This window comes from Strix uralensis, chromosome 1 (assembly GCF_047716275.1).
Source record: "Strix uralensis isolate ZFMK-TIS-50842 chromosome 1, bStrUra1, whole genome shotgun sequence".
Lineage (NCBI taxonomy): Eukaryota > Metazoa > Chordata > Aves > Strigiformes > Strigidae > Strix > Strix uralensis.
Genome location: NC_133972.1, coordinates 116,612,107 through 116,627,863, shown reverse-complemented (window position 1 = coordinate 116,627,863; position 15,757 = coordinate 116,612,107). Strand labels below are relative to the sequence as shown.

At 38.6% G+C, this 15,757-nt stretch overlaps 1 protein-coding gene across 1 annotated transcript in view; it reads left to right on the top strand.

The window, feature by feature from the left end:
- Nucleotides 1–15,757, top strand: part of CEP192 (centrosomal protein 192) — a 92,719-nt gene that overhangs the window by 34,446 nt on the left and 42,516 nt on the right. The window contains exons 21-28 of the mRNA XM_074858514.1: nucleotides 1,070–1,134; nucleotides 1,211–1,402; nucleotides 2,346–2,469; nucleotides 4,449–4,579; nucleotides 7,151–8,192; nucleotides 8,302–8,428; nucleotides 9,848–10,019; nucleotides 14,523–15,414. Coding sequence (XP_074714615.1) covers nucleotides 1,070–1,134; nucleotides 1,211–1,402; nucleotides 2,346–2,469; nucleotides 4,449–4,579; nucleotides 7,151–8,192; nucleotides 8,302–8,428; nucleotides 9,848–10,019; nucleotides 14,523–15,414 — 2,745 coding nt within the window. The remainder of the gene's footprint in view (nucleotides 1–1,069; nucleotides 1,135–1,210; nucleotides 1,403–2,345; nucleotides 2,470–4,448; nucleotides 4,580–7,150; nucleotides 8,193–8,301; nucleotides 8,429–9,847; nucleotides 10,020–14,522; nucleotides 15,415–15,757) is intronic.

The following is a 15,757-nucleotide window of genomic DNA, read 5'->3' as shown; positions in this document are numbered from 1 at the left end:
TACATTTGATGCCTCTGAGTCTCATTTGTGGCATGTCTCTGTCAGTAAACTGTGCACAGAGTGTTTTCTTGTATAGAATAGTGCAGGATGGCTCACTTGACAGAGTTGGGTGTTTCAGAAAGTCTTCAGAGAACTGTGTGGCTTATACAGAGGATTAAGTAAGAACTGGTAACTGACTTAGAGTTCCACTGGACATAACAATGTTTCATTGATAGTGTTAGGTTGCCTTTAGGAAATGCAGTTGGATTGCTCAATAAAGATACATTCCAGTTTTGTTTCTTTCCTCAGAGTATGTATTGTGACTCCCTCTAATTTTATGGACAATAGCTGTATTCACTTTACAAGTTTGTGTCCATTCTTGACTTATTCCTCCATTTGCCCTGTGTCTTATATGAGTAGGGATGCTGTGTGTACAAGCCCACGTATTTTATAAGTTTTGGTGGGCTTGCTGATATGTTAACGTTGGAATAAGGTGGTAGAGCAGTATCTCTTGATCAGTTTTTCACATTGATTTGGTGAAGAGACTTTAAGTGTTCATTCTGTAAATGGTAATTGTGAAAATAATTTAAAAGAAGTATCGATTTATTTGGCCTGTTAATTTCCACAGGTATTTAGTGAACTGGTACAAACCAGTCTGTTTAGCTCCAATTCACAGGTACCACCTTGATGACATTTTCAAAACCAAATATAGTAAAAGTTTGTTTGGAAGTAACCATATGATGCTCAATTCTAGCTAGTATGGGTAGCATAACCTATGACAAGTTATAATTTGGTTTGGAGTTAAGGCTATAAGAGACTTGCTTTATTCACCACTAAGTTAGTTAGCTTAATGCTGCTTTTATTTTGGCTAGTAAAGATCCAGGGAGTACCCTTTTAAAACAAGTTTCATACGAACTTTTCTCACCATAATGAGATGGAGTAACTCCTAGTGGGTTCCAAACTGTCTCATATGTAGAATTAAATATTGTAATGTCTGTCCCTCAAAATTTAGCTTAATGATGCAAAATAGTAATGACAGCACTTTAATAACTTATGCCTTATTTTAATAAATGTTCTCTTTGGTTTTCAGCTGAAGCAGCAGCTATGATTGCACAAGACCAGGAAGAATTTGAGAAAGCACATAGACTTGTACAGGTAACTAATTATCTCAGGGTAAACAGAATACTTTCTAATTTGTTTGCAAATTACAACTTCTGAAATCCCTTTGCAGGTAGAAAAAGTAGACATTCTAAATGCATCTGAATTAGCAAATACGTCATGGAAATCTGCCAATAGCTGCATTCTGCTGAGAACACCTGATCTTGATAAAGATGCCAGTTATTTACATTTGTCCTTGGGGGAGTTCTTTGGTCAGAGATCTGAAGCACTTGGTTGTCTTGGTGGAGGCAGTGATGTGAAACGGGTATGTATCTTAATGTTAAGACAGAAGGAAAGGACAAGAACATCATCTAGCACTTTTTTTTTTGTGTTGTAACTAATTATTTGAGAACTACTTTTCTAGTTCACTTGCAAAGGAAATTCTTTATGCGTGACAGGTCTGGGTTGGCTTTTGTTTCCCACTTGGAATTTCTGATGTGAAGGGCTGGCTGGTGTTATCGATGAATCTGGATCTTCACCTTTTGGTCAGGAACTAATTATGTGTAGGATTAGAGAGAGAAAAGTACACCATATACAGTGTGCACGTTGGAGGTCTAAGCAAATGATCCATATAGCAGTTGAAAGAAATGCTGCTCAGACAGGGGTATTTGAACAGTGAGGGTATCTTTGTATGGCTGTTGATACTTGATGTGCTGTCTAGTCAAATGCCGAACTTCAGTGAAAATGTAGTTGTCTAGACTCTTACTTACCAACATACTTCTGTATGCTTCTTGTATCTATCGGATACCTGTCCCTTATCTGCTGTTGGTAGGCAGTGTCTCATCTGTGTTGCAAACAAACCAAAAAAAAAAGCAGGGAAGCATGTACCATGGGACAAAGTCAAATATGCTGTGTAATTCAGTTGTGTCCTGGTGAATTGGTAGAGTTGGCATGTTCTGTCCTGGCGCATTAGAGGCTGAGCAGCAGAGCATGGCTCTAGGCGGAGATAATGAGAGCAATATGTACTTTCTTTTGTCTTAACTGGTGTAAATAAATTGTTAGTTTATTTTATGTATGTATTGGAAGCGTATGTATTTGGATTAGACATTTGCAATGCTAGGAGGCATGTGTTATTTATCAGTGGTATGAGAGCCAAACACCAACCAGGGAGGCACTGTGGCTGAAGCTGCTTTGCAAGCCCACTGAACCTATTTATTAATGATTAAATTTACTCATGCTGTATTCTGGGGTATTTTTTTTTTTTATAGCCATCTTTTGGTTACTATATTACATCTCCGAAGAAAAGGCAACCTGTTGCTTTGCTAAGGCAATCTGATTCATCAGGAGGTGACACCGGCCAAGAGACTTCACAATTGTCTGAGGTGTTTCCAGGTAATTCTAGAACTGAAGGGTTAGTCCTAGACAGTGGTTATAACAGCAGTTAAGAATTACTTGCATATAGCTATTAAAGACTGTTAAGAGTAATCTGTGATAAAAAGCCTCTAGTTTTCATTCAGCAAGTGTCTTTTTTGCTGTGAGTACCTCCCCTACTCCCCTTCCCCCAGAAAAACACTGAACCTAAACACTTACAAGAGAGAACAGTCTAATACCAAGTACTACACTAAATTGTCTCAGATATTTCAGCATTTCCAGACACTGGAAAACTAACAGAATGTCTTGTAATAATTAAAGTCTGTTCAGAGTTCTCCTGTTGAAAAAGCTGTATAAATGTGTTGCCAAAACCCAAACAAACAAGAACCCCAGAAAATTTGTCTCTTTGCTTATATAGATATAGAGGATATAGGGAAAGAAGGAAAATAGTTTGCGTTGTAGCTGACCTGACAGTGTGTGCATAAAACATAGTCTACATTTTTCCCTGCAATCTTAAAAAAAAAAGATACACTCCCATGATACCTGCTTAACTTAAACTTAATAATTCAGGAGATTTCTCCAAAATTCTATGTGAAGGTCACAGCATGTATTTTGGTGCATATATATGCTTATCACCTTAAGGTATGTTTAGGAAAGGATGAGTGCATTTTAAAGCAGCTCTGCTGCTCTTGATACAACTGTGGCAACATCAGTCTTTGAACCTGCTTGTCCCGTCAGTGCAGTGACTTAAATACTTTTTTGTGTTGGTGAAAAATAGCCATTGGGCTTTTATGGAGCCTACTTCCTTGAAACAGCTTTACAGCTGTAATTTTCCTCATGCTGGCACCTTGCAAGTATTTTTAAAGGGTCTCTAATGATTTTTGTTTTTTTAAAACCTAGTGTTAGTGTGCTTAAATTCACTATACAATAGTCTGGATTTTTGTCAAAAAATACCATGAGTTCATTGAGGTCATGACCTCTGTTCAGTTAAATTATAGTTATAATTGTTGCTTTGAATAATAGAAAAATACCCTAATGTGCTCTGCAGTTCTTTTGAAATGAGGGTTGCTGTAAATGCTAGAGAAAGTAGGTATTTGGGTCACTTTGTGTCCAAGATACTAATTACTGCTATCTGATTTTCAGTAGTACTGGCAATAATAATCTTTATCAGCAATATCAGTGTGCAATTCCTGCTTAAGGAGCAGCAGATGGAGAGGAAGCTGAGAGGTCAGCAACCTGAAGAGGGTGTAACTTGTAACACAAAGTATGTCCAAACCTCAAATATCTACTATAAGAACAGAAATAAAGGAGAAAAAAAAAAAAGAAAAACAAACAAAACAAGCCCTCCCAAACCAAACAAAAAATTTTTGTTGTTTCATACTTCTTTTCTCACTGATCAGAGGACCTTTAAAAGTTGGTTTTAGTCTTCTAGGGAGGCCAAATGTTTTCCTTCCAAGCAGGAACTCATTTGTTGAAACAACCCTCTAGATTTCTTATGAACAGTACATCCTAGTTTGGGTTTAATCTCCTAATCCAGAAGATTACTGGTGGCTTTGATTGGTTTCAGAAACATACCTGTCCCTCCTAAACATAATCCTTCAAAATCACCAGTTCACTGCTGTCTACCTCAGTCAAACCCTGTCTCCAGCACTGGCTTTACTTGGATTTAATTCTAGTTTTCTATTGGAGTTTGGTCTATGTTAATATTATCTTGCAAACACCATTTTATGAAAAGGTTTGTTTAGTTTATGCTAATATGATAAGCTACCTGAAAATAAAATTTGAAGAGTGTGAGCATTGTATTCATAATGCCAGCTAATTTTGTGTCTTGGATGTAAACTGTACTGGAAACAATTCATGCTTGCAGTATTTGGATTTGTGCCTTTATGGCAGCTCTTTTTTCTGTAGAGCATTAAGGGAGCATGTCTATCCCAAGAATGCAGGTGTTCAGACAATTTAGTTACTGTAAATTAGTTTACTGTCTTTTTCTTTGTTCTTAGATGACTTAGAAGCACAAACAAAAGAACATGCAAATTCTACTGGCTGTGAAGGTGCATGGCATGGGATGGATACTGCAGTTGGAATACATAAAAGCATTAAGGCAGAAGCTGCTACCAAAATTAAAGCAAAGGTATTTCTCTTGTATTTTTCTATTAAGTGCAACTATGAACTTGAACAAAATTCAAATAACTCCAGTTATTTTTGTTTCTTTGAATACAGCTAAATTTGGACTTTCATATCATCTCCACTGCTTTTAATACTAATCATTTGAATCCTAGCAGGTGCCACTGTTTGTTAGGATGGTTTTATTAGAATGCCTTGATCCTGTAGTGAGTCAGGTATTACTATCACAATCTCATTTTCCTTTTTCTCCCTACTTCACTTTTGGAGTTGCTTGGTCTGTCAGCCCATAGTTTTTTCAGAGATTCCTAGGCTACTGACATTCTGCAATCAAGTTTCCAAATTTCAGCTATGTCTTTCCTTTCTATTTTTTTTTTTTAATCAAACAGCTTGTCTTTAGCATGTGGATAAAGTCTTTTACTTGATAAAATTCAAAAATACTCATGTGGTGTAAGTCTGAAAAAAGTGTATTTTCAATTTGATAATCCTATACACCTGCCTTCTCTTCCTTAAGATGTAATGTTCTTTTTCTGATCAGGCAGAACGCATACAGACCCATTCAATTACAGAAACAGCCCTTCTACATGGTCACTGAAAGGAATCAGTAACTAGCAAGTATGACATCGTTTAGCTGATCAAATAATGAAAGCTGCAAACTTAAATGCAGAAGGACTGGTTGGATTGCTCATCTGACAATGTACTGCCATAATTGCTTTTCTTTGTAATTTATCCTTATCCCTTTTGTTCTAGATACAAAATGAGTAATTTGGGGTTTTGATAATGTATATCCGGATTCTCATCTACCCTCTATTTGTACAAGTTTAGGTCACCCTCAGTCTGATATGGATGGTAAAATGTTGTCAAACACAGACAAATCACAGAATGGTTGAGGTCAGAAGGCACTCCTGGAGATCATCTAGTCCATCCCTTCTCGCTCAAAACCAGGTCAAACAGAGCAGGTTGATCAAGGTCCAGTCATGTTTTGAATATCTCTAAGGATGGAAACACTGTAGTCTATCTGGGTCCTCTCTGGGAAACCTGTTCCAGTGTTTGATCATGTTGACATTAAAAATCTTTTCCTTATGTTTAAATAGAGTTTCCTGTTTTTAAAATTGTGCCCATTGCCTCCTTTCTTACTGGATACCTCAGAGAAGAGTCTGGATCCATCTTCTTTACTCCTCCTTGCCCCCCTCTTCTTCCTGTCAGGTATTTATACACACTGATAAGATTTCCCCTTGGTCTTGTCTTCTTGAGGCTCAACAATTCCAGCTCTCTCCTCATATGACAGATGCTCCAAGCTCTTACTCATCTTTGTGGCCCTTCACTAGACTCTCTCCAGTATGTCCATGTGTCTCTTACTGGGGAGTCTGTAACTGAACACAGCGCTGCAGATGTGGTCACAGCAGCGCTGAGTAGAAAGGAAGGATCACTTCCTTGCTGACAACTCTTTCTTACTGCAGCCCAGGATGCTGTTGGCTGCCTTTGCTACAAGGGCACGTTCCTGGTTCATGGTCAACTTCACGTCTGCGAGGACCCTCAAGTCCTTTTCTGCCGAGTTACTTTCCAGCTGGTCGGTCCCCCGGCTGTACGGGTGCATGGGGTTATTCCTCCCCAGGTGCTGATCTTGGCATTTCCCTTTGATTTTCATGAGATTCTTTTCAGCCCATTTTTCTGTCCTCTTGAGGTTCCTCTCAATGTCAGCCCGCTCTCCTGGTGTATCAACCACACCTCCCAATTTTGTATGATGATCGAACTTGCTGAGGGTGCACTCTGCCCCATCATCCACGTCATTAATGAAGATGTTGGACAGTACTGGTTCCCGTCTTGATCCCTGGGGCACTCCGCTAATGAGTGGCTGGTCCCCTGCTGGACTTTGTGCTGCTGATCACAACCCTTGGAGCCTGGCAGTTCGGCCAGTTTTCAGTCGAGGCATGGTCTACTCAACTGCTCCATACTTCATCAGTCTTTTTATGAGGATGTTGTGAAGACATGCATGCATATCTACAGGCAGACAGATGTTTTTCTCTTTTCCTGAATGTATGTGTATCTAAGAGAGGTGGGAAGGGATTGTGGTCTGAACATGACTGTCTACTTACTCCATGCCCTTTGCTAAGAATATCCAATGTGCAAACTAAAAAAGAAATCAGATTCGAGTGATAGAGAAAACTGTGGAAATAGCTTTGTCTTCTCCTTGTAGAGAGGCAGGTGATTCAAAGTTAATTGGGAAGGTGCTGTGGTTTTGGTTGTGGTAGTTTCTTCTCTGCTGTTTGCTCCTGATGGGATTTTACTCCTAGTTCTTCCAACTAAATTAAAACATTTCAGGATTTGAAAAGTTTTACATGAACTAAGGCTTCCTAGCAGGCAATCTTTAATTAAGGTTTTAAAAAACCTTTGTGGAGTATACTTAAAAAATCAGTGCGATCAGAATTATGCCTATTGAAGTGTTCCTTCTGGACAGGTGATTAAAAATGTGACAACTAGAATTGTTAATATATTACTGTATACTGAAATGCAAAATAATTTAAACAAAACACTAAAAAAATTCTTAATTTGGTGCTTAACTCATTTTGGTTTGTTGTAGGATGGAATTCATAAAGACAAGCTTGAAGATGGATTATCTAATCATTCTGACTCTGTCCTGAGTATTAGCACAATTGCATCTGCTATTGCTAATGCTTCCTCTAGTGCTGATCCTTCCCAGCTAGCTGCTATGATGATGGCACTCTCTACTAAAAATAAAAGAACGTGTTTCTTTCCTGGAATTGTTAAAGAGACGGAACTCTCTGCTAATCAGGTGTTATCCAGCAATGAAGAAATTAGTGCATTTGATATGGAAAAATACCTCAAAAAAACAGATGAGATTGGCCATGAAAGTGAATATGAGAGTATTGTGAAACATGAAGCATCTGTCCAGAACCTTATGCCTGATACCTTTTTGCTGGATAAAGGTAAAAATAAGGATACTCTTGCAGAAGACTTGATAAATAATCATAGCAAGCAGCAAGAAAGAGAGAAGCGATGTCTGGGTTATTTTAACGAAAAAAACAATAGGCAGACTTTCTCTAGTTTGTCTGCTGTTCCCAACCATGAAGATGTAACTGCAAATAGTGTTAAATGTTCAGAAAAGTTGTCAGATTTAGTAAATAGTAAATATTTACAGTCAGTGAATGCTGATCATAGATCAGATATGCTTGATAGCCAAACCTCACCTACTGGAAATGAAGCAAAGATGTGTGGAATTCCTTTAGCAGCAAAAATGGAAGTAGCACAGAGAAGTCCACTTGCTTACCAGACCAACGATCTCACTAGTACATGTGGTATCAGGGAAGACACAGAAACAGCAGATCAAACAGCAAATGCTGTTCCTGACCCATGTAGTGATTTGGTGGAGAGAAATACAGGAAATACTCTGTCACTCAGCACCTTAAAACCTCCCAAGCAATCTAGTAAATATGTCTCAGTAAGTCCAACAAAAGTAAAGCCTACACAGAAACTGAACAGTGATGAAAAGAAGCAAAATGCAAACATAGAGAAGAGATACAAAGATGCCAATACTGGTTGTGGTAGGAATGGGAAACACGTAACTTTTGAGCAGCTCTCCCCAGCTTCCCAGAATAGTACTGGTAAGTAAACCCATATAAACGTAACCTGTTGTTGAAAGGCTTTTCTTGGCAGTAGGCTTGTTCCCTGTGCATAAATAAATACTGTTACTAAATTCTGTTTATTTACCAGAGCATAAACCCATTCTACCTGAAGGTGACTTGCAGCCTCTGGAGGATGAGCAGTGTAGCTTCAGACCTTCAACTTCACCGCTTATTCACTCGTCTCCTAGTGAGACTTCTGGAACAGCATTTTCAGGGTAAATTTCTTGGTGCAGGTTATAAGAAGTACTAATGCTTCATGAGGATTTTTGAGGGATCAAGTTTTAGTTTGAATGTTGTCCTTGGTCTCTGTAGAAGACTGTTATTATGCTAAGACTTAATTCTTAGTCTAAGCTTTTTGTTTGCTTTTATTATGTGTATGGAGAAGCGGTTTTAAGCAATTGTTAACTTCTAATTTCCCTCACTGGCCTGATGAAACAGAGATGCTGGATAAAAACATTGCTGTTTCTGTTCAGGATTATCCAGTAATGCAAGAATACAAAATATTCAGCCTGTTAGCTAGTCAGATACATTAGATACCTAAACTTGGTGTTGATGGAGCTACAAAATCCCATGTTTATTCATTGTTGTTCTAGTGTAATTAATCTGTTACAAATAAAGCTACTTGGTTGGGGGTTATGCTGTTAATTATATGCAAACAAAGTTTGACATTGTATAGACCAATGAAGATGTGTTTTAAACTTAAAAGTATTTCACTTAGTTTTGTTCTCTGATACGTACCAGTACTTGTTGTGAGAGGGGATGGGTAGAAATACTTGTCTTGTTTTTGACCACTTCATATTTTGAAACTGCAGCTTATGTCTAAGATGTAAGGCTTTCTTAGCAACTGAAAGGGCAGTGTTTTTTAAATAAGCTGCCATAACAATAAGTGTTACATAAACTTTAAGATTACAACTAAGTTGGTTGTGTCCTCTTAAACATGTAAACATGGCCAGTAGCCAATGGCTATGTACATTCTCATAAAAAGAGGAGGCAACTGATTTCTTTGCCTTAACTTTTAAATTCACTGTTTGATACTTAACTACAGTTAGTGTGTTGTACATGGTATTAGAATTACAGGCTGTCTGGCTTTTCTCAGAAGTTAAAATGGGCAGAAGTATGTGTAGTTTTGCAAGTGTGTTATGTAGACATTAGGATTTCCAGTTCAAATTGTCAATGACTTAAATTGTTTTCATATTATCTCTTCTTGTTTGGCAAAGTGGTGAGAGATCCTGTGTTTTCATGAGATTCTCATCAATGATGAGAATCTCAGCAAGGAATAGAAAATACTGATGTTTGATGCCTGGGATGTTGAATGATTTAATTTGACATTCTTCTATCTAGTTAGTTACAAATATTGTGTTGTTTCTGTGACCTTGGCATCTGAGTTCAGCTGTGGAACTCTGATGCTTTGCCTTAGCGATTTATATCCAGTGAAAATCAGTTTTATGTACATCAAAACCTGGACTTGTAAAGGTTAATTTGGAGCTGATTTCTCATTTTTGCTGACTGTACTAAGTAGAATGGCTAAGTAAATTGACTTTTAGAATAGTGTAACTAATGTGTAGCATTGATTTTCTTGGGGGCAGCATTAGAAATGTGTTCTGATACTGACATACTTTGAATCTGTTTTTCAGGTCTGAAACCGATTTTACTTGCACGCCACATTATCAGGAATCTTCTTGCAAAGAGAGTGTACTACCTCAGTCAGTTTACTCAAGTCCTAGCATGAGCAGATTAACATATGTCTCTGCATCTGGCAGTACCCTTAAGAACACAGCTGTAATACATAATCCAGAGACTTACTGGGTAAGAAAAATCCTGAAGTGTAAATAAGTATTAATTCTCCTTCTTTAAAACAAACAAACAATACAACACCCTCACCCTCAAACCAAACCCTTAAATTGTCAAAATACTTATAAATTAGAAAAGCCATAAGGGTTTCAGAACAGTTTAGGACATGCTGTGCATAGGGAAAAGGTATTCTGTTCCCCTACTCCTGAGTTTCAGAAATTTAAGTTCTGAAATAAATTGTGTTAAATGCACAAACCCTAATCAATATAGACATAGTAAAACATTCAAAGAACTACCAACTTTTGAAAAAAGTTAGAGTTGGTGTATTCTTTCCCTTTTTTCCTCAATTTCTTGTTAAGTCATTCTGTTCTTGGAATGCAGTACAGTATTCCAGTAGTAGTTTGCAGGATCTGTATCTGCTTTCATAGCTCCTGAGGCTCCCTTTCTGCTCAGCTTCAGCTGTTAGGAGAATTTTTCCTGTTTTTTTTTTTTTTTTCTGGAGGAATGCTTATAAATACATGTTTTAGCTTTAACTTTTTTCAGGACTGAAGCTATCATTTTCTACTTCTGACAGTCATGCTGACTGTTCTTACTGCTTTAGCAAAGAGTGTACTCTGAGAGTGAAACTTTTGTTCAGACCTGCAATCTTATGCTGATTAAGGTAATTTGCATTCTTTTATCTAAATCCATGCATACCTGGAATCTTTGTTATGCCTCCCCTCTTCCAAAGTGTGTGGAAATCTGGATGAAACTTTAAAAAACAACAACCAAAAGCTGGAAAAACCTCTCTGACTGCATCCATATCTGTGTAAATCTGAGTGGTTACATTTTGTAATCTCTTTATCAGTTGTGGATTTCTCGAACAGGAAATAGGAATACTGTCTACTATGCTTTTTTTTTTTCCATTTAAAGAGGTTGAGGCTTTTCAGGACTGGTGGCTAGTGAAAGCTTAGTGAAGTCTTCTCTTCCTCCTATAGGAACACCAGCAGCAATGTTGCTTCATGCTGAAAGCATCAGGAAAAAGGAAGCATGTGTTCTGGCCTATAGCCCATTTTGTTCTAGGTCTAGTTGCTCAAGTTACATTGGGAATATCTGTTCTCTTCTATCTTGATGATTCCAGTGGGAATCGCAGTCCTGTAGGAAGGACCCAAGGGGAAATTTCAGTGGGTGTTTGCTTGCAGTCCATGCTGGCATAGCATCAGCTCTTGGGTCTATTTCACATTTGAAATGCATATGGTTCTAGATTCCTGTCATCTCGTGCAAATGAGTGGCTCTTGATGCTCTGATGTAACTGGCTGCATACTAGTTTGCCCCTTTGTCTTGAAGAGGTGCTACTGTTTGAGTAACCTTTGTTCCCCAGGATAGTTGAGCAAGGAGATCCTCAAGTACTTTGCCAAAGTTTTAAATTTGTGTTGTGAGTACATTTGTAAGTCGCATTTGTAACTCTGCGGTGTTAATTTATTCCTTGGGTAATCTTTTATGCTGAGAGACCAAGAGATCTTAATCTCGTTTGTACTTTTAAGAGTCACTTTCCTGTCCCTTGCCTGAAGCTTCTTACAGAGAGCAAGAATGTTTATATTGGTGTTACCTTCAGATCTGAATACTTCCTATAGCACTATCTGTTTGATCAGTGATGCCCCTTCTTTAATGCAAGGGTCAGGTTGTCAAAGTTGCATGATTTTTAAAAATTTTGTAAATTTCTTGTTATATTGATCTGGCCTGGTGTGTCATCTCACTTCAGGCAGCTGCCCTGAATGCCCTTTTTAAAGGATTGTAACTTGCAGCTTCCTTTTCTACAACAATCTGAACAGCTACTTTATTGTTCTTCCCCTTCCTTCACATGCCTTTCTCTGCTTCCAAAGTCCTGTTTACTTAAGCTGAACAATTGCTTTATGCTGTAGGTACTTTTCATCCTTTGTGTAGCTCTCTTGTTCCCATGTCAAAGTTCTCTAGGTACACCTGCCCTGAGCTGATGTTTGATTACATTCATACCATGCTGTCTAGTTTTGGTTTTGAAACTTTTAAAAATTATTTCGAAACTCTGTTTTTGAAAATGGAATCTGTAATTTGGGTGTACTTCACAAGAAAAAATTAATGTTTGTAGCACATCTAAAGAACACTTGCATTTTTCAGATTGGTAGGGGAAATACCTGGAGATCCATCCACTGTATTGTGAAGACTGCCAAGTGTGATGCCAGTTGTGGGAGGGTGGTTCTCTCATGGTCAGTCTTCCTCTGCTGATTAGTGCCAATGTTATTGTTAGTAGCTATGAACAGTGCATGAGAGGGTGTAATCACTTCTACTCTTGACAGTTAACCCAATAGGAGATTCCTTGAAATGCATTGTGTGTATGTGTGTATTTACGGTTCGTACTTCTTTTTCTCTACGTTTGATTTCTAAGTACCAAAATTTTAAGACTCTAAGCATAGGGTGCACTCATTCCACCTACACCATGCATACCTGCCAAAATGGAAGGTCTTTGGGCTTAAATGATTTCTTTGTGTGAGTGCACAAAGGAAGTGTGTCAGTGCATTTTCATGCATCTTAAACTAATCCTTTTTGATTAATTATTTAGGTCAGGGCCACTCAGCTTTTTTTTCCTAAAAAGTTGGCAAGTATGTCTTTAGTAGTGTGTTGCTGTTGGGTTTTTTTTGTTGTTATTCTCAAAAAATGTATTTTCTATGATGTTACTGTAACTTACTGCTTCTAGGTCCTTAGCTTTTATTAAGAACTTTAAATACAGATTTGATATCTAACCATATCAGCTTTTAATTAGTGGACTCTTAATACTTGGGGATTCTCATTTCTTAGAAGAAACTTAGACCTTAGTAAGCACCTTTGCATTCATGGAAGTCATAAAGAATATGGAGAGAAATAATTTATACCACACTTGAATGCTGTTATTTAGGATAAATTCTATCAGAAATAGGATTGATTAGGATCGATTTATATCAGAAATAGCGTGGCCAGCAGGACTAGGAAATGATCGTCCCCTTGTACTTGGCACTGGTGAGGCTGCATCTTGAACAGTGTGTCCAGTTTTAGGCCCCTCACTACAAGAAAGACATTGAGGTGCTGGAGCATGTTGAGAGAAGGGCAGTGAAGCTGATGAAGGGTCTAGAGCACAAGTCTTATGAGGAGCGGCTGAGGGAACTGGGGTTGTTTAGTCAGGGAGAAAAGGAGGCTCAGGGGAGACCTTATCGCTCTCTACAACTACCTGAAAGGACTTGGTCTCTTTTCCCAAGTAACAAGTGATAGGACAAGAGGGAATGGCCTAAAGTTGTTCCAGGGGAGGTTTAGATTGGATTTTAGGAAAAATTTCTTCACCAAAATTTTTGTCAAGCATTGGTACAGGCTGCCCAGGGAAGTGGTTGAGTCATCATCCCTGGAGGTATTTAAAAGTCATGTAGATGTGGCCCTTAAGGACACAGTTTAGTGGTGGACTTGCCAGTGTTAGGTTCATGGTTGGACTCTATGATCTTAAAGGTCTTTTCCAACCTAAATGATTCTGATTCATGCATTTTTAAACATGAAAATATGCATGGTATTGGATCCAAACACAATAAATAAGAAAATTCACTGCAGGTCTCTGTTTTTTAGAGTAATATGTTTGTGAACCTGTCAGTGAGTTTAGGAATCTGCTCCATTAGGTTTTTTTACATAGTGGAGTTACTTTCCCACAGAGTGACTTCATAAAATCATAGAAAGTCAAACATTTTTGGCCCTGTGGAAGCTCTCTTAGTGGTAACTTCAGAGACCAGAGCATTCTCCTGGTGTTAATGCCTAATGTAGTGAGTTGACCCCAGCTGGTGGCTGATCTCCAATTGCTCATACCCCACAGCGGCATGGAGGAGAGAATTGGGAGGGCAAAGGGTGGGGGACTGGTAGGTTGAGATAAAGGCAGCTTAATAAGTGAAGTGGGGGGGGGAGGGGGAGAAAGTGTTGCAAAAGCAGTCACTTGCTACCAGCAGACTGGTGCCCAGGCAGCCTCCAAGCAACAGCTACTTTGGAAAAATTCCTACACAGTTTTATTGTTGAGCATGATGTTACATGGTATGGATTCTCCCTTTGGTCAGTTAGGGTCAGCTGTCCTGATCGTGTCCCCTTCTTACCTTTTGCCCACCCCCAGCCTACTCTCTGGAGTGGCGGAGTGGGAAATGGAGAAGGCCTTGACAGTGTGCAAGCACTGCTCAGCGACAGCTGAAACACTGGTGTGTTATCAACAAATCCAAAAATACAGCACCGCAGGGGCTACTGTGAAGAAAATTAGCTGCATCCCATCCAGCCCCAGTACACCTAGCTAGAACATCACTTTAGACAGCAAACAGGTTGAAGTCACAGGTTTTCTTTTTCAAGGTGAGGAGTCACAGATGTTTCAAAACCAAAACTTCAGATGAGACTGGACAAACTTGATTATTTATATCGGATGGCAATACCAGCATTAAGGTCTGTTGTCTTTTATGTACCCTACTTGCTCTTCTGAAATTTGTAATACTGCATATCGTATTTGTTTCCTAGAGTGAAGATGCTAGTGAACTGAGCACAACAATAATTCAAGCCAGCCCAACTCCTTCGCAGGAACATACAAATGAAAATCTAGAAGACCAGTCATGTCTAACAAATAGTAAAGAAGCACTGCTTAGTATTGACCAGAAATCAGAAGAAAATGAACTCGCAGGTCTTAAAAGAAAGCTTGATAACGTACTGGGTCAAGAGCTCTCCAAAGAAAGTTTTCTGAAGAAAGAAAAGCAGCTGGCATCTATTCCTTCAGATGTAGCAGCAAATCATAGAGAGTTAGACCATGTTCAGTCAGCTTTACCAAGTAAATTCTGCATCTTTCAGCCACTTTCTGCTAATGATGCACAGGAAATGTGGCAGGATCAAACAAGCAAAGCACAGAGACAAGGATTACCATCCTTGAATGTATTACCTGTATATCCTGGATTAAGCACTTACATGCCATTCAATCAAAACTCATCTGGTGAACAATATGTTCCTATTTCAAGTTTTAAATCCCGTGTCACTACCTCTGAGAGTCAAGCAAGTTCTGTTCCCACGTTGCTTACAGGACATTCTCTTGCAACGACTCCATTTGCACAACAGCATCTGGGAAATATACCATCCACTGGAAATACAGTTTTGTCTCAGTTTCATGGCTGCAGCTCTGCAGGTTTTGGTCTTCCAGCAGGGATTCCTTGTTCCAGTATCCCAGCAGGACACATAGAGAACCCGCTTATGGTAGGAATTCCTTTAGGTCCAAATATTGGTCCTGGCTCTTTGGGTGCAGCTTCACTTTGTAACCAACACTCTACTTCCTGGAACAAGAATATCTTAAATATAAAATCATGTACTGGACAACCTCTTGGAGCTGATAGAAACGAGTGGGAGTTGTCAAAGTCACCTGGTATTGGTAAGTGTGGTGTATAGAGTGTGTTTAAAATACAGCTGTGGACAAGAAGGGCGATAATGATGCTAACCTTACAGTAAATAAAATTAAGATGACTACTAAGTGTAACCACAGTTATTCTTTATGGAAGCTGTGTTATTTTAAAAAAAGGTATTACTAATTTTCCTTATTTAACGATGATCTCTGAATTTGGTGTCTATTCTTAGAGTCCCCCTAAGGGTCTGAAAAGAAATTTTTTATGATCTAGAATTTCAGCATTCGGTGGCTTTGTGTTTGTTTAAAGGATCTAGAACTGTCTTTCATAGGAGGGAGAGAAACCCTAGCTGCAGTTCATGCTTGGCAAGAC